Here is a 25156-nt window from a genome sequence, read left to right on the forward strand (position 1 = left end):
CTAGTCATACTCTAAATATTAATATATGAACTAGAATAACTGCAATACAGTTTGGCTTGAATTAGTATGCAATGTTGTACAACATTATGTGTTGTGTGAAGCATGTCACTGTTTACATTACAATTTTGTAATATTTATATAATGTAATGTATATAGATATGAATAAACTATTCAACAAATTGTATTGCAGTTTCAATAAACCTTGACCTTTTGATAACAAATTATTTTATTGTAGGCAGAGATGGCCTTGACATCAGAAGGTTTTGTTGATATTGATGTGTCAACACTTGAATCAGTATTAGCAAGGGAAACACTCAACTGTAAGGAAATCAACTTGTTTGAAGCAGCTTTGGCTTGGGCACACGCTGAATGTGTCAGAAGAGAGATTGACCCAACACCCTCTAACAAACGGGCCATGTTGGGTGGTGCCATTTACTTGATAAGATTCCCTACAATGTCATTAGAAGAGTTTGCTAACAGTGCAGCTCAGATTGGCATTTTATCTCCACAGGAGACAATAGATATATTTTTACACTTTACTGCATCAAGCAAACCATTATTATCATACCCTATTAAAGCAAGAGCTGGATTGAAAGCACAGGTAATTTTTATTTTGTAATTTGACATTTGATTAAGTTTCAGTTGCATTTCTCATTATTAAAAAAGTCAAGGTTAAAATTTTAACAAGCCTTTTTCTGCATTTCAGATTTGCCACAGATTCCAGTCTTGTGCCTACAGAAGCAACCAGTGGAGGTATCGTGGCAGATGTGATTCTATACAGTTCTGTGTTGACAAGAGAATATTTGTTGTTGGATTTGGACTCTATGGGTCATCAAATGGTGCAGCTGACTATAATGTTAAGATTGAACTGAAGCGCTTGGGCAGAGTACTGGCTGAAAACAACACTAAATTCTTCTCAGATGGATCAAGTAACACTTTCCATGTGTACTTTGAAAACCCAATACAAATTGAGCCTGAATGTTTCTACACTGCCTCAGCTATATTAGATGGGAGTGAATTAAGTTATTTTGGACAGGAAGGACTAAGTGAAGTGTATATGGGAACAGTGACTTTCCAGTTTCATTGTTCATCTGAGAGTACAAACGGCACTGGAGTGCAAGGAGGACAAATACCAGAACTTATTTATTACGGACCCACAGTCAACACTTCATTGACAAACACAAACACTAATGAGGACTGACAATTGACTAGATCTCGACCCTTTAATTATTATTCCGTATAGTAAAAGTCGGAACATTTAGAAATCTCAATATTTGGACAAAGTATATCTCAATTAAAATTTATTATAGGTACTTAACCATTCCCCAATGTTAATTGTTTTGTTGAGAAACTTTAAAGTTCTTGTGTATATTGTTGAACTTGAATAGGAAATAAGATACGTACCTTAAGATTGTGATATGGGTGTCGTAAAAAGCTCTCTATTATCCATATAGGTTCTAGACCTATCATGATACAAATTCATTGCAATATGATAATATTATAGTAAATACTTAATTATTATAATGTTTTGTTTTTATTTTACCCTAAACCAAACTGCTGAAGATATCAGCAATATATTCTTTATAAAACATGGCATCAAGAAGAAACACCTTTATATGTCGACATGTGGTGAAGACTGATTTAAGAAAGCCGAGAACAATGATTGTTACAATACAGGTAGGTAAGTATTGTAAAGGCAGAATCTAACGTATTGTTGTTCAATCATTAGGCTAAATATTTCAGGTAACTGACTTGTTGGACCAAAATGACCAACAGAAACAAAATAAACTTAACATTAAAGATTAACTACACTTTAGATCAATCTCTAGACAAAACAACGTCAAACTTCACCTCATAGACTCAGGCAACATAGGAAATGAAATTCAACACAAAACAATAATCTGCTAATCTCTAAGGTACTCACCAGTGGGTGGAATGTTGATGCTCAAGGCTCTCGACAGCTTGAAGTACGTTCGGCCAACTTGGTAACAGCAGATAGGTACTGCATCACTGACATCAATCAAAAGATCTGTAAAGGGTTGTTGAGGAAACTAGCCCAATAATAAGAGACAAAACCCTTAATTTTGTTACAGTAGAATGTTGGTGTATTTCATATACTTAGAATTAGATTTTAACCCTCTAAGTTTGGGGCGATTTAGCCTGTCTCTCTTACCTCTGCCTCTCTTACTCTCATGGCAGGTGGTCTACAAATATTGGCCAGAGGGACATTATATATACAACCTTAGACATTGACACTATGACAAAGTCATCAGTTATCAGCTAGGTGTAAATTTTGCACACTTAAATAAGCAGTAAACATTTATAACTATGTAATTAATGGTGTGCAAAACTTTAAACAAGATCATTTAAAAAGCTAAAAGTCTTCCCCTCTTATTCATAAAAATATATGAAGTTATGAAAGGCTTATAAAGCATTTTGTTTCTTTCACTCCTTAGCAAAATGAAATAGAGAAAACATATTATAGTATTTTTTTAACTAAAATAGGTTTAAGGTATTTTTATGAATAAGATGTTTATTAGAGCCTGTTTAATATCCATTAAACGTCCTCAAACGTCCAATGGATACTAAAGTATCCATAATTATATTACAATACCCTCCACGGACGTTTGAGGGGATAAACTATTATAATTAATCTTTGTAAAAAGGATACGATCTGTGCCTTCCGTCCTGCATGTCATATACACACAAGCAGCTTGTGTATGGCTAGAAGGCCTGCCAATAGTGAGGTGGCGGGATAGTGCCATCTTGTAAAAGTTGCAAGCAATGTCTATCCGCTGCTGGTTGAGACGTAACTGCTGGCAGAGAGCTGTGATTCCCTGCCGAGCTTTCCTCAATGTGACCTCTCTGGATTCTTGGCCAATTCCAGCATTGAATGCTAAAATGAAATCATTGTTTAGTAACTGCCTATTGATGAATACTTTTAGAAGTTTATACTTAGTAATAACTTAAAATATATTCCAAGTACAGTATATTTGAGGGTTTATTTCAAATTTGTGAGTTCGGCTTGTTATGACTCCCAATATATAAACAAGGAGCAGATTACTTTCATAATACATTACTGATTATTTTAGATTTTTATTGCTAACAAACTCACTGTTTTTTAAAACTAAGTGGCTTATTTTGTTAAATAAGAATATTTTACCTCTTCCAAAACCAGTAGCACCTCCTTTAGACTCAGCAGAGACAAACTGTCCGATTGCAGAAGCTCCGCCGTGTGCATTCTCTTGAAACTCAACTTCAGGTACAATTATATTGTCTTCTAGCACTGTACCACAATTTGTACACACGGCATCCCCACGGGCTGGGTCCACCTCGATCTCTGAGGACCCACAGTGCTTGCATTTTTTCCCCGACATCGTTCTAAGCGATAAAAACAAAAATATAAACACCGCGGAATATATAGGTTAAATGCATTTCTAAACGAGATTGTTGGCCAGTGTACCTTCCGCTTTGAACTATTTATTTTTACTTAAGCAGCTTTCTATCATCCGGAGTTGAATTAAGTTAACGTGCTTAAATAATTATCTACAACTGACGATAAAACATCAAAATATTTTGAAATAAAATCGAGCAGCAGGCTCAACCTGACGGAGGATAGTATTTTATCAATTTGCCACTCGTAGAATAGTAGACAAAGATAAATATTACGTGTTTATGGTTAATCTGAAAGGGATAAAAATACACGAAATCGCAAAATTGCAATTTACATGGAACGCTGTTCAATATTATTAGTGACAGTGAATGTCATATTGACGCAAATGACGTTTGAAGTGATGTACCATAATCTAGTGCTGTTTTAAGTTACACTACAGTTTAAAATGACTACCGTATTTTAGTATATTCTCAGTCAGAATTTACTTAGGGATCCTTGGAGTGAACTATGAACTCGTAAAGTAAATTAAGTTACATTTTTGTTTAACTAACTAGTTAGTATAATTTAGTACAGTCCGTTTAGCCCTATGCATTATCATAGAGATGATTCAACAGCTACGTAAGCCATTATCAATCAATGTTATAATCTAGATTAGAAAAGCAAGTTCATAGGTTATTTACAGTCCATTTAGTTTTAACAACAAACATTGGGTACTAAAAAGTCTTTAAATTCCGTACTGATTAAGTAAGTGCTCAGGCACCTGGAGTTGAAATACTTGATTACCTATGAACAATAACAAAATGACTTGCAATTTCATTAATTGCATCAGAATTTCTATCACAAAAAGTAATGTGATCATATTATCAGTTATTCTTTATTTTTATTAAACCGTATCTCATGAATATAATGTATGACGTTATAAGAATAGAACAGTTTTAAATAGATTAATAAAATTTTAACTATGAAGATAACTGTTAAATACGTTTCAACTCAACATTTTATTTTATTTAAGTTTGATAAGATTACCACGGACAAAATTCTGAAAAGTGATATAAAATGAGTTTCACTGGTAGTGGATGTAGTCGAGCATCTTCGTTTCCCAAATTCGTATGACGTCATACAAAAGAAGCCTTGCCATTGGTGGAATATCACGCTACACAGTATTTTTAGACGATGAGATCACCCTTCAATTTCGTTTAGGCTGAAGTATGACAACACGACCAAAAAGTAACTTCGTTCGTATTAAAGCGAGGCACTTATGTCGTTTTAGAAATAAAACATGACAAATTCTTAGGAGAAGGGCATCCCCAAAGCGACGACGACGTCATCGTTTCGTTTGTGTGCAAACTGCAATGATGAGTCATCATTGTTGTGTTCTCGTTCTTGGATTATCTTTTTCAATTCAAGGCGCCTTATTTTGATTCTGTTGCTGTCATTAGTGAACTGTCACAAGTAACTTCGCAGTTCGCAGTATTAGATAGTTACGCGGAACTACAAACTTTTGTTTGAAGTTAGATCAGATAGATAAAACGCGTTGTTTGTGTTGGACAAATTACGTAAATCATATTTAGTGTGTTTCTTGGACATAAGTGAATTTGAACTAATGACGATGAAGCTGGAAATCAGTGATAGTCAATCAAACCAGTCGGACTTATCTTGCGACAGTCAATCGTCGCAAGGTTCCTCCACAAATGATTTTGTTTCGTCCATACCAACCTCTCGATCATTGCTCACGGTAAGTTAATGATCCCTAATGAATGATGATTGCAGCTGGTGACGGGTTAAACGTAAAGTTTAATAAGAAACTTACTTCAGAACTTTATTTGAAACTTCGAATAGAACCTACATGGTATATGAATGAACTTTTCAGATAATGTTGATTTGCACTTGTTTTTCTAGAATGTTATCAACAGTTGAACACACTATGTTTTTAAATTAACTACAAATCACTTGTTTTTGTCATAATTATACATCTTAGATCTAATTTTGACAGACCTTGAAATGAGTTTACTTCCTGGAAGTGGTAAAAATTACAATAAATTAAAAACACAATATGGGTATCAAAGTCTTTGTGCTAGAAAATGAGGAATTAACATATTCCTTGTGTATTGTAAGTAAAAACATACACAATTCCATAGAAAATGACAGTAAAATAGTACAAATTCAAGGAATATCGGGTTTAAAGGAAAACAAACATGTTTTCTATAGTGAAGCATTTGACTAAATTGAATAATAGTTATAAGGTGTACATTACATAATGCCTAGTACTTTAGAAGGCCAACAATCAATGTTTTACAATGCTATTTACATGAATTTGCAAGTAACATATTACATGGTCACAATATCAAATCATTGACAGGACAAAAAAAGACATTTATCTTTCAAGTATTGTTATTGTTAATGTACAGTTCCTACAACAGATCAGCCATAATTACAATAATTATGACATAGCTACTTCCAAACCGATATCAAAATTTTATCAATAATATAAAAATATATTATGCCACAATATTTCTTAAAACACTGATACGATTCTTCTACATGGATGTGATAACGTTTTATCTAATATCTGCAGATATACTATAGATAACGTAACACCTACTGATTAGTCACCTGCCATTTTTAGTGGCTGTGTCACAGTAAACAAATTATGTTCGCTTTTGATAAGATTCTAAGAACCTCGTATTTACAGATATTACGTTATTCTTTTACAAATTATTGTTGTTGTTTTATACACAGGCTTTGTGATTATAATATAGATGATATTACTATTGGCATTTACACATAAAATCATTCTTAGTGCTTATGTTAGAAACACATACATTAAATCACACCTTGTTCCCGTAGGCGAGAGACCAAATAACTACAGGCTCCTTACAGTACCTTATGTTAGAAATCTTTGTTACTAATCCTAGATGAATCTGTTCTAAAATTATGTTGGTACTGTACTGTCTGCATTAAATGGAAGCACTTTCTTTCAAGTTAGTTACCAAATGAATGACTTCAGGAAACTATTCTTCGGGAATCTGTTTATTTAATGTTAATTCTATTACTGTAGCCTAATGTAGTATTCCTATTCAAATATAATTACTTGACATAGTTTATTTTTAAATACTGTGACCTTTATTATTATCAAACAATTCCTACCCAGACCACAAATAAATAAATAGGTAGTTGTAATACCAGTTAGAACATGTTGACATTATAAATAATAAAAAACCCCTGTTTCATCACTTCAGAATATGTGTAGGATTTTCTTATCTGTTGAAATTCTAAAACCAGCTTTCATACTTTGGTTCTCTCTATCCATCTCATAGGCCTGACACTTCTCCATAAGTTTTCAATGTAAAATAAAAAGAACTGTTGTTTATAAGAATTGGTATTATTAATCTAGCTTCCGTCCGGGGCTTTTCCCTTTGGCTCCTAAGAATTCCTCTATCCTTCCCAAGGAATCATCCTACCAAAATTTAACTTTCTATGCTCATTCGTTTTGGCTGTGCATTGTCCATCAGTCACTCGGTAACAGAAGAGTTTTATAGATTTCAATTACCCATTGTTACTCAGGAAATATGCATACACAAAATGTAAATATTATCCTGTCTGCCCCATAGCATAAAATTTAATATTCTAGTCTAAATAATAAATTATATATCATATAACTTTAGGAAATTGAACATGAATATCCTTCTATCCTTATTATAAAATATCCCAGAAACTGATTAGCTCAGTAGGAACCATCATGCGGTTGCCCTTTTCGAATAATTTTATATGGGAAACTCATTGGACTATATATAAAATATAGCTATAAAATACCTTGCCAAATAAAGGATTAGTAATAAGTAATACTAATACTACGTAATGTCCTTATTAGGTCGCCATATGCAACAGATAAAAACAATGAATGAGTAGTTATTATTTTAATTAGTACCTAATCAATAATTGTGAGGAACTGCTATAAATATAATAATATGACTCAATAATACTTTGTAATTTGCGTCACAGTAGCAATAAAGGCGCATCTTAAAGAACACTTAGCGCCCTAAGTTTGTCTTGATGCATATTGCTCCTTATTAATATTATTTGAAGTGTCGCCTACACTTCAAGTCTTCAATAGGCTAAGCAGAACTAGGTATGTTTCTTTTTCAAAAGAACACTTACCTTATATGTCTGTTCAAACCGCAGACCTAGGATTTAAGAGTGATCTTTTTCACTCATAGCAGTTGGTAATTGTTTTCATATACCTAACTGTTCGATTCTTACTGTATTTTTTTTCGATAAAAACTTTCAACTCATAATTAGGTTTACACTTCAGGATAGGTTCTGCAACCACTTTTACTCCTAGTTTCCTCTATTAGAATATATCGATAATAGCTTAAGTATATCGCATGTGTATCTTGCCTATTATATAATAGTGTTGTTATTTCTTTTATATTGTTTTTATTAAGTTAACACGTGTAGGTGTTCGTCTTATACCCACCATGTTACGTAAATACCACCAAGTTATGATAACAATTTTGTTTTCAACAATGGTGTTTCCTTAATTGCTTAACGCTGGAATTATTTTCCAATATGTAAATCAAGGCATATAATTAATTGCGACGGTATGGTTTCAATCTCGATTACTTTAGCTAGCTTACTCTGAAAACATATTGTTTTATGTCCGTGGTTTAAACACTTACGCAAAAGAAATATGTATAACACCTCAAATTGCTTGATCCTCCTTGATTGATAAGGCCCTAGTTTTGCGCCCTTTTCCATGCAACCGAACATTTGCGGAACTTTTAGGAAGCCGTTTTTCTGCTATTGTGTAGCATTACCTCCCTGAAACCTGAACTGTGCTATTATTTGCCCGTACAATGAGATGTTAGAATATGAATAAGGCAAGGAGAGTTTGTAAGGATCGAATGGTCTCTATCTACCTAAAAAATAGGCTTGATATAATGTATGTGCCATTATTTTACCCTAAAATCTGTATTAAGGACCTCACCCTTCTTTCTATTAGTATGGTGCTTCAATATACCTGAGGTAAACAGTACGTGGACTATGTCACCTCGTTGTAACCTTTCTCGGAACTTCACGCGTGTAGTGTGTGATTACGACTTAATTCCTTTGTTGTCGATGTAAAGTGAAGCTAATTAAATATACCGTTTAGTTACACATGTATTGGACTATATTGTAAAAATCCTCTATCCTTTTCTGTCACTGTCTTCAATTAAGAACTTTGACTCTTTTATATCGTTAACCTTTTATTTAATAACGTTGAATTTGAGGTATCCCGGGTAATAGGTTCGATTTTTTTTATTGCTTTGCTACCAGAACAAGGATTCTCTCTCTCTCTCTCTTTCTCGCCTTTCCTCTCATACGGTGGTGAGGTCAGTCTGAAAACTTTCCTTCTTTTCTTGATCGGACTACGATGGAGAACGGAGATAGGTCATATAAATAAGAGAGTTCGAAACAAAAATCATCATCAAAATTTTCCATTGCTGGGTCCCAGAATGATCCTAAAATTCGTAAGTAAAAACTAGTCTCTAGGTGTTATTTACTTATTCACGGTTCACCGCGATCCGTCGACTTTTTGCAAAGCGCCGATTGAATACCAGCTGCAAAAACTGCCATGATTAACCTTTGGCTGACCATTTGATTCCTTTGTGTTGAAGAATCGTGTTACTTAATCCTAGTTTGTGGATTTATGATTTTACTTACGTTATGCTAAATTAGCACCAGACAGCGTGGTTTTGTTTGTGGAGATGACTTCATCTTAAGGCGAAAATCTTATTAAAAGAAAAGAATAAAGTAATAGTTATGTTGATAAGTATCTTTCATAAAAGTTGGCAATCCGTAATAAGCTACATTTTTGCGTACTTTGCAGATCTCCGCCTGGCTTCATGCCCTGATCCATTGTTCTAGTTTCCAATGTTTACAATAATGTAAACATGCCATGCAAGCCTACGTGACCTAAAATGGAAAACCCCTCGTAAAAATCATGAGTAATGCTGATGAGTGCCTTCATTCATTAATAAATGTTTATTTTATGTGAAAAAAATCGTCAGTACCTATACGTCCAATTTACCCAACCAAAACGGGTACCTAATATTTTGTAGAGTAACTTATTTATACAAAAATTTATCAAATTGATCATCTACTATCTAGGTGTATAAAGTAATTTAAAATTTAAAAAAAAAATGCTCATACTTTAGGCTGGATCTTCAACAGAAAAATACGAAATATATTACATGGCTTTTCGCTAAATAGTATGATCTGTAAAATAAATAATTAAATTAATAACCACTTAATAAACATTATAGACTGCTAGATGTTCGAAACAAGGTTACAGCAGGAAAACATTGTCGAGTGGCGATGACCGCGCTCGGCGCTGACGTCACCGGTTCGAGGAAAACTCGTGGGTCTCGGGCCCACGCTTCGCGAGCGCGGGCCGAGACACTCGCTTAATATTCCACGTACATGTTAAATGAACATAAAGCTACCGATGAACATTATCGTTTGTTGTCTGGAACCTATATTCATAAACGTTTAGCTTTTGAATCATTTCTCAGTTGGAAATAAGCGAAAAAACTATAATATCATGTTTCTTTGGCTGCAATCTTCTTCATAGTGATGTCCTAAAGTCATATTCGTTCACATCGACGCGCATTAGACGTCTATTAACTAACAGCCACTGACTGAATTACCAAAGAAGCAGTTGACGTAGTAACGGTTCGTAGAATTGGTTGGTGTTTTTGCGTCGGGACCTTGAATGTGACATGTGGAACGGCTCAAGGCGATGCAGTGTGAACCAAGCAAATACGCGACCTACAAATTATGCGCTATAGTAGCTCAAACGTTTTGATTTGGAAAACTATGTAAAGATACCCATAAATATGAATTGGAATGACGATGGGAACCAAAATTCAGATGACTTTCTTTAACATCTGTTTGACGGGTATTACGTCATAGTTGCCTAGTATGATCTACATAATGCGTGGTTACGTATAGGTAGGTACATAACATTTTTACCATACATCAAAAATGCTAAGTATTTAAATTACAAGCAAAATTATGACACAGCCATTCTATAATTGACACACAAAAACATCATGTATATGTAAACGGCAATGTTTTACTTGCGCCGGAGTTATTGAATGACCTACTTATCTATTCATCCGTTACATTATTGATTGCAATAATGACGTGTTGTTTATACATTCAATTAATATTAGATAAATCATTGCGGATAATTTCTATAGAGTTTATACTCATTATATTTAAGAGTCTGCATTACTTTTAAAAGCTTTTTATTTGCTTCTTCGACCTTGTTCTTAGACTAGTTTCTGTGGTTTCTTCGAAAACAGAATCTACGATTGTTTTCCTGTTGTGGTAGAATTGATTCGACTTGTATTAGTGCGCAAAGGTGAATTAGCAAGTCAATTAGCACGAGTTCAGGTTGGGCAAGAACCTCGCACTGTTTTCGATTTATTGTTCCCGTATTCAATTCATAGTCATTCTATGTTAAATATATGTCCACTTTCTCGCTTTGTGTGTTCGATGTTACCTTGAATTCGTTCAAAGAATACCACCTGTTCAGTTATTTCTTTGTTGGTTGCGATTGTATAATCAATAGTTGCATCAGAAAATGTTGTTTTAGAAATCCTAACGGCATTTTGTAGAGTATTTTAATATATTGAGTGGCAAGATTGGAGAGGTCAATAGTGTTAAATAGGGACCTATTTGGAAAACCCCGTTGTAGCTAACATTCAAACCTGGACTGCATACATCCGTTTCCAGTCTATTAGGAGGATATTTATGACGATAGTGAACAACATCTTCTATTACTTATATTTTTGGACTATTATTATTATGACCTATATCCTTTTGGTCGTATATTTCCACGGCACTGACATTTATTTATTCAAACGTCACACAAAGTGTAATAGTAGAAATATGTTTCGGAAAGGTCGAAAGATTGTATAATTTAACCTATGACCTCATAACTAGAACCCACAATGGTATAAAACTTTCATTTCTGATAAATAGCGTTATTCAAATGTTCCTAGTATGACTGTATCGACAGTTTTCGTGGAAAATGGGGCTGAGGTAGTGGAAGCAATAGTTTGCGTGACTGGCAGTCAAGGACCCGCCCTTGAACTGTCCGCGGGTTTAACGACTCGCTCTTTGTTAATGTACCGTCAGTTTGTGGCACATGTGCTTCTGATGATGTGACGATTGATAAACATTGTGGAGCTAGAATGACTTCTCTACATTTATATTTCTTGTCAATCATCGTTCGTTTTGCAAATGATCTTCAAATTAAATCATCAAAATTATGATGTTTAAGTAATTTAATATTGTGTCCAAGATCATTTTTAAAGTTCAAAACGCAGAAATATTTAGCCTAAATTTACAATTCTCAGATACCTATCTTAAATCTACAGTATTCCAATCTCAAAGTCGCAACAACACAATATTCTGAAATTATGTATGTGACTGTATTTAGTTAGGTATACTTAATCGAAGTGTTTAGATATTGTAATTTCCTTAAAACACCTGCTTCCGCGGAAAACGTTATCTTCAATTTTGACTAATATCCATAAAAGGAAAAACATATCCGTTAGTTATTAAGGAAAAGTAATATCAAAAGTTACCTATTTCTGATTGCTGTAGTATTCCTTAGAAATGATAAGGTGTGCAATTCTTTGCTCGAAATGACGTAAGGTACTGTTATCAGAGATCACCTTATACAATGACCAATCGTACTATCAGACAGCCCGGTTTCCCCGTAAGGTGCATGTACCTAACGTTACTATATCTTGTGTAATAAACAATACTATTGTTTGTCTTAGAAAAATAAACCAGATGGAAGCAGCTGGCCAGTAGTCACGTGTTCTCAAGTCTAAACAAATAAACTCGTTAGTCTTGTCTCATTAATTTAGTAACGTCATCAATGCAAGCTTTTTTGGATGTGTTTTGTCTGTACTATCTCTTTTTCCTCTTCAAATCTCTTAAATGGGTTTTTCTCAAATTTATTTGGACTATTTCCTGTCCAGGCTTCATTTTTACTTTATTTACAAGGGTCAAAAGTCCACCTGGATGGTATCTTAATCCATTCATATCTATAACTAGTGTTTGTTTCAAATAAATTGTATAAAGAGGTGAATTAGTAGCGAGTCAAGTTTTGTACAGTTTTGTTTTCTTCCTGATACTCAACCTAATTTATTTCAGAACTCCTTCAAATGTCATTCTGTATATCTGAAACGGAATCGATTGAAACCTCGGATAAGCTATTTATTGTTACTGGCAGCTGCAAACGTTTGCGCAGCTATCTCATTATTTCTGATGGACGCCATTGAAACACGGTTCCTTAGCAAATCTCAGTAATCTCCTGTGTAATGGATTTCCGACTTATTTCATAGTCTTTTACCATTGTTTATATCCCTACTCGGAATTTATAAACTCGGCTGCCAGAAGATCTGTTGAAACTGAAGTGTATATAAATCTAATTGCAATTTTATCGTCTTCTTACTCGCTGATGTTAACTTCTTCCAAAATCACTGAAATCGGTGGAATATATCTTGACTGTTATTTTTTTTCCTATTTCCTTTAGACTCCCAGGTCCAGTAGTAGTACAATTAGGTATATGACTACTTATTTGCCTTGAATGAGTTACAAATAAGGGCTTTTAATATAAAATAATAACTGCGACAGTTTTGTGCACAATGCCGTTGCAATTTGTTTTGTTCTGTTAGATGATTCATTTGTATAATTATTGGCTTTGTGGTAGTAAAACGTACTTTGTTTTGTTGTTCATATTGCCTCCTATCTAAGGATAGCAAATGACCTACTTTACCATCTATGTTTTGTAACAACTTTTGTTTCAATACGAGTTATTGTAGCGGTAAGGAGCGCTCCTATATAGTTGCTTAGTTTTCATACCACTGTAGCAGTAGAAAAACAACTATTAAAGCTGCTCTAAGAATCTGGCTTCAGTTAACTGGTAAGGCCGAGTTGGCGTCAGCATAATATTTAGATCACATAAGCGCGTAAACTTTATTTCAGTTTCTTACTAAACAGTAAACACTGAAGAAAGTGGGTTTTCCCAAAACATTTGTCACGTCAGTTCATCGAATATTTTGTTTCGCTTGCCAACTGAAACAGTTTAATAAAAATATTTACTTCACATGTCATGGAGAAACTATTCATTGAATCATTGGAAGCTAACTTCATTCAAAGAACCTTAAAAAAATTTATTTGGCTCTGTTAGCGAATTGTTGAAATGCTTGGAGATACGTCGTTTCGTTGTTGAGGCGTAGTTTGCGCGTGCGCGCTGCGGTCGCTTGGTATCATACAAAACCGGCCACAAGCGCGCGAACTGACTCAGTCTGATATAAAACATTCTAGCTACGCGTACGTCTACAGTTTGTAGAAGCCTTCACATGACTCATACTCTTATCATATTGTGAATTGACACGCTGTACGTGATTTTCGCGAACTCTTTGAATTGTGAACTATTTATTTAAACCCTATAGTGGATAGTTAGTTTGGACTATTTTTTTGGAAAGTGGTCTTCATGTCTCAGTTGGTGCCATACCACCTCACGCACAGCGAGCAAGACGACAGTCTGATGTTCGCTACCATGTTTGAGTACCAAACAGATGATTATAGGAAGCCAATGGTGAGTTTTAATTATTTTATTATAAGTTTTAGTAAGTTTTTGCGTCAGTGAGTTGAAGTTAAGCGCGACAGTTCGTGAATCGACTTCGTAAACAACTTTCTCAAGTTGAGGGCAGTTGATGGTGTACCGTACGAACTATGGTGCAATATTTGAGTGTTTGTTATCACAAGAACTTTTACTTATTAGACTTCGGCGACCTTGAGAATACGAAATACGATATTAATATTTTCAGGAACACTGTGAAAGTAAACGCTTCGAATAATATTTTCTTTCGAACATAATGTAGTATTTAGCCATATGTTTAGACAGTACTTTTACGCGTTAATTTAAACAATACAAGTAGTGTTTGTGACACCAATAATAGGGTCTCCTGTCACTTGAAGCAACGGTAGACGCTATTGGTCAGTTACATGTGCGAAAAGGACAAAATCAACCGGACTTGGATTTTACATTTGCGTATTTTTTTAAATATTGTCTGACTTGAATGTGTAATTTTTGAATTTCAAAATATTATTTTTTGCGTAGCTTTACTTTGTAGTTGTTCCGTAACATTATTAATTTATGTATGTATGCTTATAAGAATGTTCTAGAATTCGGGACTAATAAAACATTGCAGGTAGTTGATAATAATAATGTTGCTGTATCAGCACGTTCAGGCGTTTTTTTTTGTTCGATATGAATTTATAATTCATTTATCGCTATATTAAGAGTCTGACGTAACTTCGTCCGCGCTGTATTATTCATATCGTTATACAATGTTTAAATTTTTCTCTATGTCCTAACCAAGTTCATTTTGTTCACGATAGATGGCGTTGCTTTACAAATAAACATGCAATCATATCAGATAAATTCAACATGAAATGATAATCATAAACGTGGAATTAATAAGCCACTGATAAAGTATTCATTAAGGTATGTTATTTACTTTATAATGGTCAACAAAACTCCACTACGCTAAGGCCATCACGTGCGAGAAATTTCGTGTTATCAGTGAACGTCTGACGTCACGTGTGGTGCGACGAGGATGACGTCACGCGATGACGTCATGCATTAACCCACTGCGCAGTGGCGCGCGCTCGCTCTTGTGAAGTTCTACGAACTCGTATCTACCTGAACATTTATTATAATGTAACGACTACGCGTTTTATAATATTTTATTGATCTCACTGTAATTATAGGCGATAAAAAATCTGGGTAACATTTAAGTTCTTGAAACTACCTAGGTACCTACAAGAGCTGTTGGGGAAATTGGCTAAAGTCACCTTCTTGGTTTTTACGTTCTGAAACGCAGATCCTCGATGAGACACCAGTCACGTACACCTGCGGTGAGAGTAGGCATGATATCAAACCTCCACTTTATTTGTTTTTTTCAACCAGTCCGTACCTAACTTATAACTAAATACCTTCTTTAAAAAGTAGGTCATTGTATTTCTTTAACTTGCGCAACACCAACTTGACGCTTTCCTTATGAAAAGCTCTCATTTAGTTAATTTTTATAATAGTTTTATAATTTATCAAACGATGTCAGCATTATCCTTTTCCATTTTCCCGATAAACAAAAAAAACAGGACAAACCACTTCTAAAAACAGCTTATTGAAAAGCGTCATGCCTGTTTACTTTCAATGATCATGAATGAAATCCTTGGGATTTCCCCAATACATATATTAGATTTATGTTGTGGTTTTACGTTACAACTATGCCTTGCCTACATATTAACAGAATATGCTATTGACTGATGCAACACAGAGGCAATGTATCCGTACGTTATGTTGCGCGAATCACGCCAGATTGTCGTCATGCTTGTGGCGCAACATAAAAAGGGTGCGACATTCCCACCAATTACTCGAAAATCTCATTGGAAACCTGAAATGACTGGTACACTATTAAATCAGTCGTTAAGTCTAGAAACAACAGATCTTTTAGGATCTGATAAACAAGACTATCAGTTGCGCAAGAGCACAACCGGATTTGCCGGGCGGCGGCGCGCCGACGGTGATGGTAACCTTTGCGAATCGAAAACGTCAAGTCCGGCTGACTTGACCTACATCGCGCGCTTGTGAAATTTCTCCTGCGCCTGACTGCTTCCAAGAACACACGTCCGCCGGACTGGGGATTCCCCACACTCTAGTGATCACCATTTACCTGCTTTACACAATTCTTAATTGGCCTCCAGCACCACCTATTACTTCAATTGTTTCATTTGCTCACTCATTACGTGATTGTAACAGTATTATGAACGTGGCTCTACTATTGTTTATTGAAATGTAAACAGATTCAACCAACGATTGACCTTGTTGACTTGAGCAGATGTATTTTATTGACGACACCTATTAAACTGTTGGAGTCAATACGGGCCGGATGTGGACAATTTGCTTTAATTGTGACCGACTCTGAATTGGCCTTAGGTGCATATTGTCAAGGAAAACTACTGTCTGGACTTTCTCAAGAGTACTAGGACAGACTATTGTTCATTTTTAAGAAATGATATCTACATAAAACAGGTTTGCAGAAGATTATAGCGAGTTAGTATCGATATTACCGTGTAACCGCGGATTAGATAATCCTCGCTACTCGACACATGGAGTTCTCAGAACAGAGTGAATCATCGGAAGTAGGTAAAGCAATATTTTTTGGTGCGGACATATGACGAATACTTTTACAATTACTACACTTGGCATTAAGTACGCCATTATTTACTAATTTATTTTAAAGCTTTTAGTACTTTTTGTAGCAGAAGCAGTAAATTACAATAAGTGGTGCATAGAACTATCTCGTAACATTCGAATTTGGGGGCAAATCCGTCTCACAAATAATTATATGCTAATTCATGCAGCGAAATATACTATTTTCATTACATCTAGACAAACTGTATGATATTTAAGTTTTATTAATATTCAAAACGATTTGTGGACTCCAATTAATAAACTACCTTTTGTGGGATCGTATTGGTATTTGAAACGATGTAGAATATCTTACCTTATAGGAGCCCTTATGCAATTGTGCGTTGTGGGTAAAAAATTCGCGCCAGCACACCTGCGGCTGGAAGATGACGTAATTCGTAAAGCACGCGGTGCTAGTCTGTGAAACTCATTGTTTATGTTCATGTACAACATTTTTACTTGAACATTAACTTTATACTGCGCATTTTGAGCACAGTTTCACTTTAAAGGTAAAAAGACCTTGATATAGAGGAAAATGTGGATAAAAAACTTAACAAATATGGCTCTGCATACTTTCATATTTTACCTGAAAGATCTCAATGGAATGGCGACAGATAACAGTAGTTGCAACTGAACGTTAATAATGTTCAAAGTATATAACAGTACCTGTTATATCACAGTACAAAAGACGAGATGTCAAGTACCGATAACCACAACTAAAACACAAAACGAGCTTTTATGCAGTTGCACAAGTAGCAACAATAAACTCCCGGCTGACTTCTTTATTACCTTTAAAAGATAACACGACCAACGTTATCCATTCTGACCCATTACATAAAGTGTTTTCCATTGTCTCCCGCCGTTCATTGCTTTCAACTACACAGCTTACAAATCAGGGACAAAGAACAATATTGTAAAGATAGTAAAAGGGTCTCTGCGGACACCATTTTCTAGACATTTGCCCCCAAACTAGCAGACAACAGAAACAAACTTTCTCCAATTTTCAACAACTTCGAACATTCTACTGACAATTTACGTGTCTACAATTTGTATGGCGTCTGAAAACTTAGTTTTTCCATGAAAATTAAAATACAATTGAAGCCATAATACCTAACTGTAATACGTCTAGACTAGTCCAACCATAATGACTTGCAAATAAAGCTGTAAGTACAACCATGAAATTTTAAGTCAAGGCGACCTCACAATAAATGAATGTAGATTTTATCATGATTGCTTATAATATTGTTCCCTCTTATAATGTTAAAGAACCATTATGTTATGCTATGCTCTTAGCATTGAATATTGAAGTGCTGCATTGAAAATGTACAATAGCTTTATTGGATGATTGCATGTTTGAATTAGTAATCTTTAACGTTGTCTTACGGCCAGTTTCTACATCAAAAGTAACAGCCAAAGTAAAGGGGTAAAGTAAAAATGACAGTTAAAGAATATCATTTTTACTTTTGATGCAGAAACCGGCCGTTAGTAACTTAAAAGTAATTATCTTGTGGTTATGTTTGTCTTCTAGTCGATTAACTATGTTGGGTACATTAAGTTGTCAGAGTGTGGTAGGTGTCGCCATAGTGGTAAGTCATGCGACCCCGGTACAGTGGAGCCTCGTCGAGCACACCATAACCAACCACCCACGTCGTACAATTTCATGTTGACGTTTATCCACATCAAATACACCATAAACTAGTTTATTTGTCTGCAATTCATTTCAATATAAATCTGTGGTATACATACGTCAAAGGAAAATTTTGTATTTAAATCGAGTTAGTTGAATTTTACCTTCAGTTAAATTAATTATTTCGTTGGAATAATTCCATTGTTATTGAAACAATTACAGTTAACAAGAATATTGGATTATATTATACGGCAGGTATTGAAGAGAGGCTACGACAACTGACGGTGTTCTAGTTACTAGGGCCTGGGAAAAGCCCATGTTTGTATGGTTCTGAACTTACGTCTAATTACTTCTTGGAATCATTCCGGTATAATAGCAAAATACTCGTTTGGTTTAGCTTCTTTCTTTTCTTTTGTTTTCTTATTGACTTTGACAAATGAGTAAAGATCTAAAGCTTCATACACACTGTTATAATTTCCGTCGATTTTATTAAATATGTCAAAACCAATGATACATCTTAAGTTTAACAGGAAACATGATTACGTCTTTAGCAATTACGAATAAATAGATTAATATAATATTATTCATTTTGCTATAAAGGTTACCAACAGTATTTATTACTTCACAATTAATTTCCTGTTTGTTTAACTCTTCATTTAGAATTAAGTACCTATATATAGAATACAGACAATATGTTGTGTTGTTCTGTATCTTTATCTTTTGACGGGGATTTATTACAGCCGTGAAAAATGTTTCAAATAGATGATCCTTAATCGAGCACAACACATACTAAATGTAAATGTATTCCGTTTCACGCGCTTGATTGATGCGCCCCATCGTACCTTTAGTTACGGTAACTAAAACGTTACAAAAAAAAAACAATGTCTATTTAAATAAAAGAAACAAAATCATAATAGACTTCTGTGGGTCCGACGACTTACTTACTTCTAATATTTTGCTCACTGTTGGGTTTTACCGAACAAACCAGATTCAATGAACACAATTGGCTAACAATACCGAGTCATAAAAATTTGGAGATAGCCATTAACAAATAATGCCGCAAAGCTTGCGACCAAATCGTTTCTTGGATCTCTTTTGGGAGAATATTGTAACGGTGCAACAATAATTGCATCGGGCTGTGCTTGGCGAGGATCCGTTAAAGGTAGTTAAGGATCCCAGCGGTTGACCACGGGCCACGGGCTCACGGTGAGTCACTCGCTCGGCTCGCACGGCATTCCACCGGACATTCTGTCCATACCGTTTATTTATCTTGATGGCGGGATTATGAAGCTAGCTTCCCCGTATAATTAAACATTTACATACTAACTCCACTTTTATACATTCTAAACAAAGGATTCCTCGTATAAATTAGCGAGCTTAATTTTCTTTGTTCACAGAAGCAATAATTACGTCACAATAATAAGCTTAGAGCTGATATTTACAACAGCTGCCGAGTCCTTGTTCCGATTATGGGCAAGAATCGTGCTTGCCGTTCTGTAGATTACTGACATTTTCCACGTTTCCGCCTCGAGTGCCTTATTAAAAGATGTCATACTTATCGCTGCGCATGCGCATGCATTGTATTAGATCATTCTTATAAATATTGAATTATCCCAGATTTGTCGGCGTATATCACATTTTCTAAAGATCAATTTTATTATAACTTGGATTGAAAGTGTTATGCTATTAAAGTATCTAGTATCATCTACTGTGAGACAAAATACAGCAAAGAAAGAACGTAAAGTTCATAACAAATATGTTATGGCATCGAAGTATAAAATTAATATAAATACCTCAAGTTACTGCTTTACCTGGTTTTATAAACAAGACGATTTTACGCTCATTCTGTTGAGTATAAAAGAAGTAATTATGGAGCTATTGGCGATCATTCACATTTATAAGACGATGTATTACCAGTGCCTCATCTGCATAAGAATAACTATTTCAACCCTCTTGACTCTACAAATAATAGGGCTATGAATTGTACGCAGTCTGCCGCCCACAACAAAATTCGTGATAGACGGCACAATAACCGCACTACCAATACCGACGCCATTATTTAATGAACCCTCGTCAGATGAAAAGGTCAAATTATTTGAAAAGATTAATCTCGTAATTTATGTGGGCCTAACGCGCCCCGACAGATTTCTCGCCTGACGGACTGACTATATGACATCGATTTTATATAACACAAAGAAATATTACTCGTTTTTTTCTGGACCTCATAACATCTCGTTTGTCATGGAGTAGCCCTAAATATTTTGATCTCCAATTGTTTCCCTTCGTCGGCGGTGCACGCTCGTACGTCCAAGTTAATATTAATCAAAGAACGTAATTCACCAATGTGGAATAAATTGTCGGATGGATAATTTGCACGGGCATGCCAGTTTACTGAGAGTAATGCACTCGTAAACGTTTACGACTGTGGCTGCGTTTTCAATGTTATTTAAATCATTTTTTTGTGATTCTTCCAGCATCGTAATATAGGTTGCAACATTACGGATTATTGATGATAAATATTTTTCGTTTATGGAGTCCCATTCAATTCGTGCGAAAATTTTATCGTCATGGCCTTGTAAGCATGCAAAATTAAAACGTTCTTTCTGATTTTTATGATAAATATTTTACATTTTATTCGAAATAACAGCCTGAAGCAACGCGGGGTGTTTGTAATGTGCGCCTGTGCTGCGATGTTATAATTTCAGTCACCAATTACGTTTTACCGGAATCGCGGAACGTTCTTACAATAAATTGTTTTGATAACATGGGATGTCAGTAAATAACTGAATTAATGGGTTTCGAATGGCTGCTTACTTGCCGCAATTCTTCGAATCCAATTTTGTATTTTACTACACCTACGCAGTTCTTAATTCTGATACATTTGCAGAAGGTCGCGTGTCGTGTTGGTACTGGATTCTGGGTTTTTTTGTTTGTTTTTCTGTAATTTGCTGATTTTGCACAGCGATATCTGGCAAACTGTTGCTTTTAAAAATGTTTATTATATAAGTAGACAGTGTTTGTTTGATTCTTCGGTATACATTTTTTCTAGTCACAACGTGAATAGAACCTACGTAGTTGTGGAGGTTTTATGTTGTATTACGTCGTAGATCATTGAACTCACAGGTGATCAAACTTTATGAGACTCGGTTTGACCTTCTCGAAAAGTCTCCATTGACGACAGCCTATTGATTTAGTATGTTTATGTGCTTGTTTTAGTACTTTTACTAAGAGTTTAAACAAAACAATTCATATTTTCCTCAATCTTTCTTTGTCTGTCCTCCTTAATTAATGTGCAGTTATGCAAAAGATTCCAGGTATATGATATTGGTCTTTATGAGTTGAATTCAAGCTTTAGGTTAAGGCTTTTCAAATTTGATCATACTGAATTAGTTTTTAGTGTATAATGTATATCCCTGTTACAGTATTGTGTCCAATACATGGCAAAGTTAACCAGCAGTTATCAATGCTAACCTAACGCAATACTTTTTTTTTCTCTCCTTCACAGCCTGCGTTCATAACTTTTGGAGGCATCACTATTATATTATTTGATAATAAGTAATTTCCCCTTTTTAGAAACCCCATCGTAAAAACGAATATGTTGGAAAATGCAATTGCTGCTGATGATTTATTACAGTTTTTAATGACTGCGGCGGTCTACTATAACTTCTATGGTCACAGGCAGTGCGTTTATGGTCTATAAACTGGAGAGCTGCGGGTTCATCGTTTGTCTGTTCTTTCTATTTGTAGTAAAGCGGTAATATGTGCTTTATACACATTAATTGAGTGTCGATGATCGAGTGGTGGCGAGCTCCGGTGGCGGCTGCTCGTGCCCGACATGCTCGCACTAATTCAATTATTGCGTTTATGTAGCGCACCGATCGCGTTGCATATTGAATTTCTGCCCGACGCACCTCTAGCCCAATTAGGAGGACACTAAAAAGGTTCTGCGTTTGTTTGCGCCTCATTGTTCTCATCGGTATCTGGGCTGCCGCCATAGTTTCGCAAGTGGCAAGTCTCTGTTTCCTCGTCTTTTTAAGGAATCGAAAGTTGTTGATTTTGTGCAGGGCGGCGAGGTAGGTTGCAGTTGTGAAATTGTGCGTAGGTGCGGTGCATAATGCGCGGGGGCCCGTCTGGTCGGCGGCGAGCGCGGCGGCAGTGGCTGCGGCGGGCAAGTCGGGTGCCGAGGGGCGGCCGGTGGTGTTTACGATGCACCGGTGCGACGGCGCCGAGTGGGGCGTAGGCGTCGCCGGGGGGCGTCGCGCCAGGCTTATCAGACGGTGGCGGGGCCGGCGCGCGAGCCTCACTCCACGTTCTACCGCTGGCCGCGCGTGTCGTGCACGCTCGCTGACACCGGTTTTAGATAACAAAAACCTTTGTCCAGCCGAGGCAATAATATTTACACACTGCGTGCTTTGCGCCGCGTAGTTTCTGAGGGGTTTTCCGACGCCGACCGACATCTGTCAGCCGATTGTTTTCGTTGCGCGCACGCGGGCATCGTGCTCCTTGTATCAAGTTACGACAAGTTTTTTGAAGTTTTAATTGAAGTTTCCTGTTGAATTGTGAAGTGTGTTATTTGGATTGCACTTAGAGGAAATCAGTAAGTGTTAATTTTGTTTATAGGTCTAGATAACGTTGCGTAGGATGGGAATTCCCCGGATGATGGACAATTATACCTCCACCACAAACGTATATTTTGTTTGTCATTATCTGTTCCTCATTGCATCATCTTCATTAAGTATCAGTTTCGCATCAACGTCACTAATTGACTTAAAACTTAAGCGGTGAGGGCAAGGGCACGTGAGATTGAGAGGCTGTTGAGCTCGGTCGTCGCGGTGAGGTGGTGTGGTGGCGAGGGTTGCTCGGGTGCTGGTCACAGGGTGGCGAGGGTAGTGGCGCGGTGGTGCGGTGGTGCGGCGGCGTGCGGTTCGCGCGCATGTGACGCCGCGACGCTGCGCGCGCGCACCGTGTCATCGCTCGCGGTCAGTTGAACGAACCCTCCGCCGACCGACGTCAACCTTGCCATAATCGCGATTATTTGCATCGCCATTGTACCCACTGTGGGCCGTAAGTGAGCCTCTAATTGTCTCACCGAGTGCGCGGATGAACCCTGAAGTCTGCTCAATACATAACACGTTGACGTCGCGGGTTGTTGACTTTGCAGTATTTTAATGTATCGTTTCGCTAGTGTAAATAAGGTCGCATTACGATCACGATAAGAAAACAGTGGAACATTGTTTGCTTTCTATTTTATCGGTACGTCTGCTGATAACTTTTTTTATTGAATGCCCCATCATTCTTTTTAGTAGTGTGATATTATCGTCATTTACAACATTGTTGTTGCGCGCGAAAAACATGTCGTTTATAAAGCGTCTAGCAAAGTGTAATACATATCTAACGAGATAAATAAATTGCAATGCGGTTATAAAATAATAATAGAGCATTGCATGCAACATACATATAAATAAAGAAGCGTGGTTAATATAGCAATAATTATTCAACGTAAAATCCGATCCAATGTACAAGTAACACTTGAGCGAGCACACGACCCTCGCATTTATGATATTTTAAATGATAAGATAAAAACACAAACACTAGGAAATAGGGCGAATCTATTGATACCATCGATGGTTGTAACTATTCTATAATACAACAACAATAGAGTTGAGAATAGCTAATTCAAAAAGTTTTCTTTAAGTATTGGCCTCAGACTTGTACCTTGAAGGATTCTATATAAAAATATCGCTCAAAGGAAACAATGAGACCCTTTTAAAGTACTATCGATCTTCAATGTAAAGTTAATATTTACTAATATATGTAATTTAAGACAAATGTGGGCACACTATGTACATACAGAACGAGGGGGCATCCTGTTGCGCTATTCAAATTAGTCTTATACAGGAGGCATTATTCTCCGCAGTTTCATAAAAATGTATAAATCTATTTTATGCGGGCTTATTATTCGTCGTGTGTCGTTTAAATGCGTCTCGTCTCTTGATCATAACTATAAACACTATTACTGTTTTATGTAGGCATACTTTTATTACTTTGGTTCACATGACAAAGTAGCCAATTAAGTACTTTTGTACTAAATCTTTTTGGACGGAGGTCATATACGACTCTCTTTTAGGTAAGATTGGTAATAAACTTGAGCGAAAAATTTCCTTTGGAAGTTTCGAGGCAAGGGAAACCCCAATCGATGAATACGTGCATTCAAGTTTACCGACTTATTGCGCTGTAATATTTATTTTCCTTATGAAGAAAGTGTTAAGGACAGAAATTATGACCGGCTACTGGTTAACCGTTGGCATTGTGATGTGCGGATATGAAGTCTGTTTGACAAAACCTTGGGCCACTGCCAAGCTGATGTCAGTTACTTGATTGTACACTCGCACTGATGTATTGGAACTAGTTGTAACGACGATCCTACACATCACAGCTGAAATTACGTTTCATTTGTTATTTACGCCTGTAGCACGAGATACTAGCGCAATATTTAATAAGATTGTTTTATGCGCGTTTTCCGGACACAAGCTCAGATTTTTCTGTTTACGTCATTTTATGACATCTACAGTTTTTTACATGCCAAGAATACGTGTTATTCCTGCTATCTGTCTAATTGCTGCTATTAAAACTAACCCAAAACGTTGAACATAAAGCGGTGTCCAGACTGGGCACATAGAGACGTTGTAGAGCTGCGATTGTGAAATATTTCGCGATAAGTGCAAGTGTTTGTGCAGCTAAGTGTTCGTGGAAAGACGATAAGCGCGGTGCCGGTGTAGGCAGGCGATTGGGATGCCGCTATCTGCGC

The 25156-nt window shown here is 36.1% G+C and overlaps 3 protein-coding genes across 6 annotated transcripts in view; 2 read left to right on the top strand and 1 right to left on the bottom strand.

Moving 5' to 3' along the window:
- lute (BTB/POZ domain containing protein 3 lute) overlaps positions 1–1524 on the top strand; it is a 29996-nt gene extending 28472 nt beyond the window's left edge. For all 3 annotated transcript variants that reach the window (XM_076126535.1, XM_076126534.1, XM_076126536.1), the window contains 2 exons: positions 236–601; positions 707–1524. In XM_076126535.1, the coding sequence (XP_075982650.1) occupies positions 236–601; positions 707–1201 (861 nt within the window). In that variant the 3' untranslated portion in view covers positions 1202–1524. The remainder of the gene's footprint in view (positions 1–235; positions 602–706) is intronic.
- Brf (Brf RNA polymerase III subunit) overlaps positions 1–3715 on the bottom strand; it is a 39642-nt gene extending 35927 nt beyond the window's left edge. The window contains exons 1-4 of the mRNA XM_076126533.1: positions 3464–3715; positions 3164–3381; positions 2672–2896; positions 1925–2029 (exon numbers count right to left, since the gene is read on the bottom strand). Coding sequence (XP_075982648.1) covers positions 1925–2029; positions 2672–2896; positions 3164–3377 — 544 coding nt within the window. The 5' untranslated portion in view covers positions 3378–3381; positions 3464–3715. The remainder of the gene's footprint in view (positions 1–1924; positions 2030–2671; positions 2897–3163; positions 3382–3463) is intronic.
- A 1088-nt stretch (positions 3716–4803) lies between these two features.
- Positions 4804–25156, top strand: part of kay (transcription factor kayak) — a 31461-nt gene continuing 11108 nt past the window's right edge. The window contains exon 1 of one of the 2 annotated variants that reach the window (XM_076126997.1): positions 4804–5129. In XM_076126997.1, the coding sequence (XP_075983112.1) occupies positions 4998–5129 (132 nt within the window). In that variant the 5' untranslated portion in view covers positions 4804–4997. Of the gene's footprint in view, positions 5130–13758; positions 14061–25156 lie in introns of those variants that run through there. The other variant, XM_076126998.1, reaches the window with a different exon arrangement.

This window comes from Anticarsia gemmatalis, chromosome 19 (assembly GCF_050436995.1).
Source record: "Anticarsia gemmatalis isolate Benzon Research Colony breed Stoneville strain chromosome 19, ilAntGemm2 primary, whole genome shotgun sequence".
Taxonomy (NCBI): Eukaryota; Metazoa; Arthropoda; class Insecta; order Lepidoptera; family Erebidae; genus Anticarsia; species Anticarsia gemmatalis.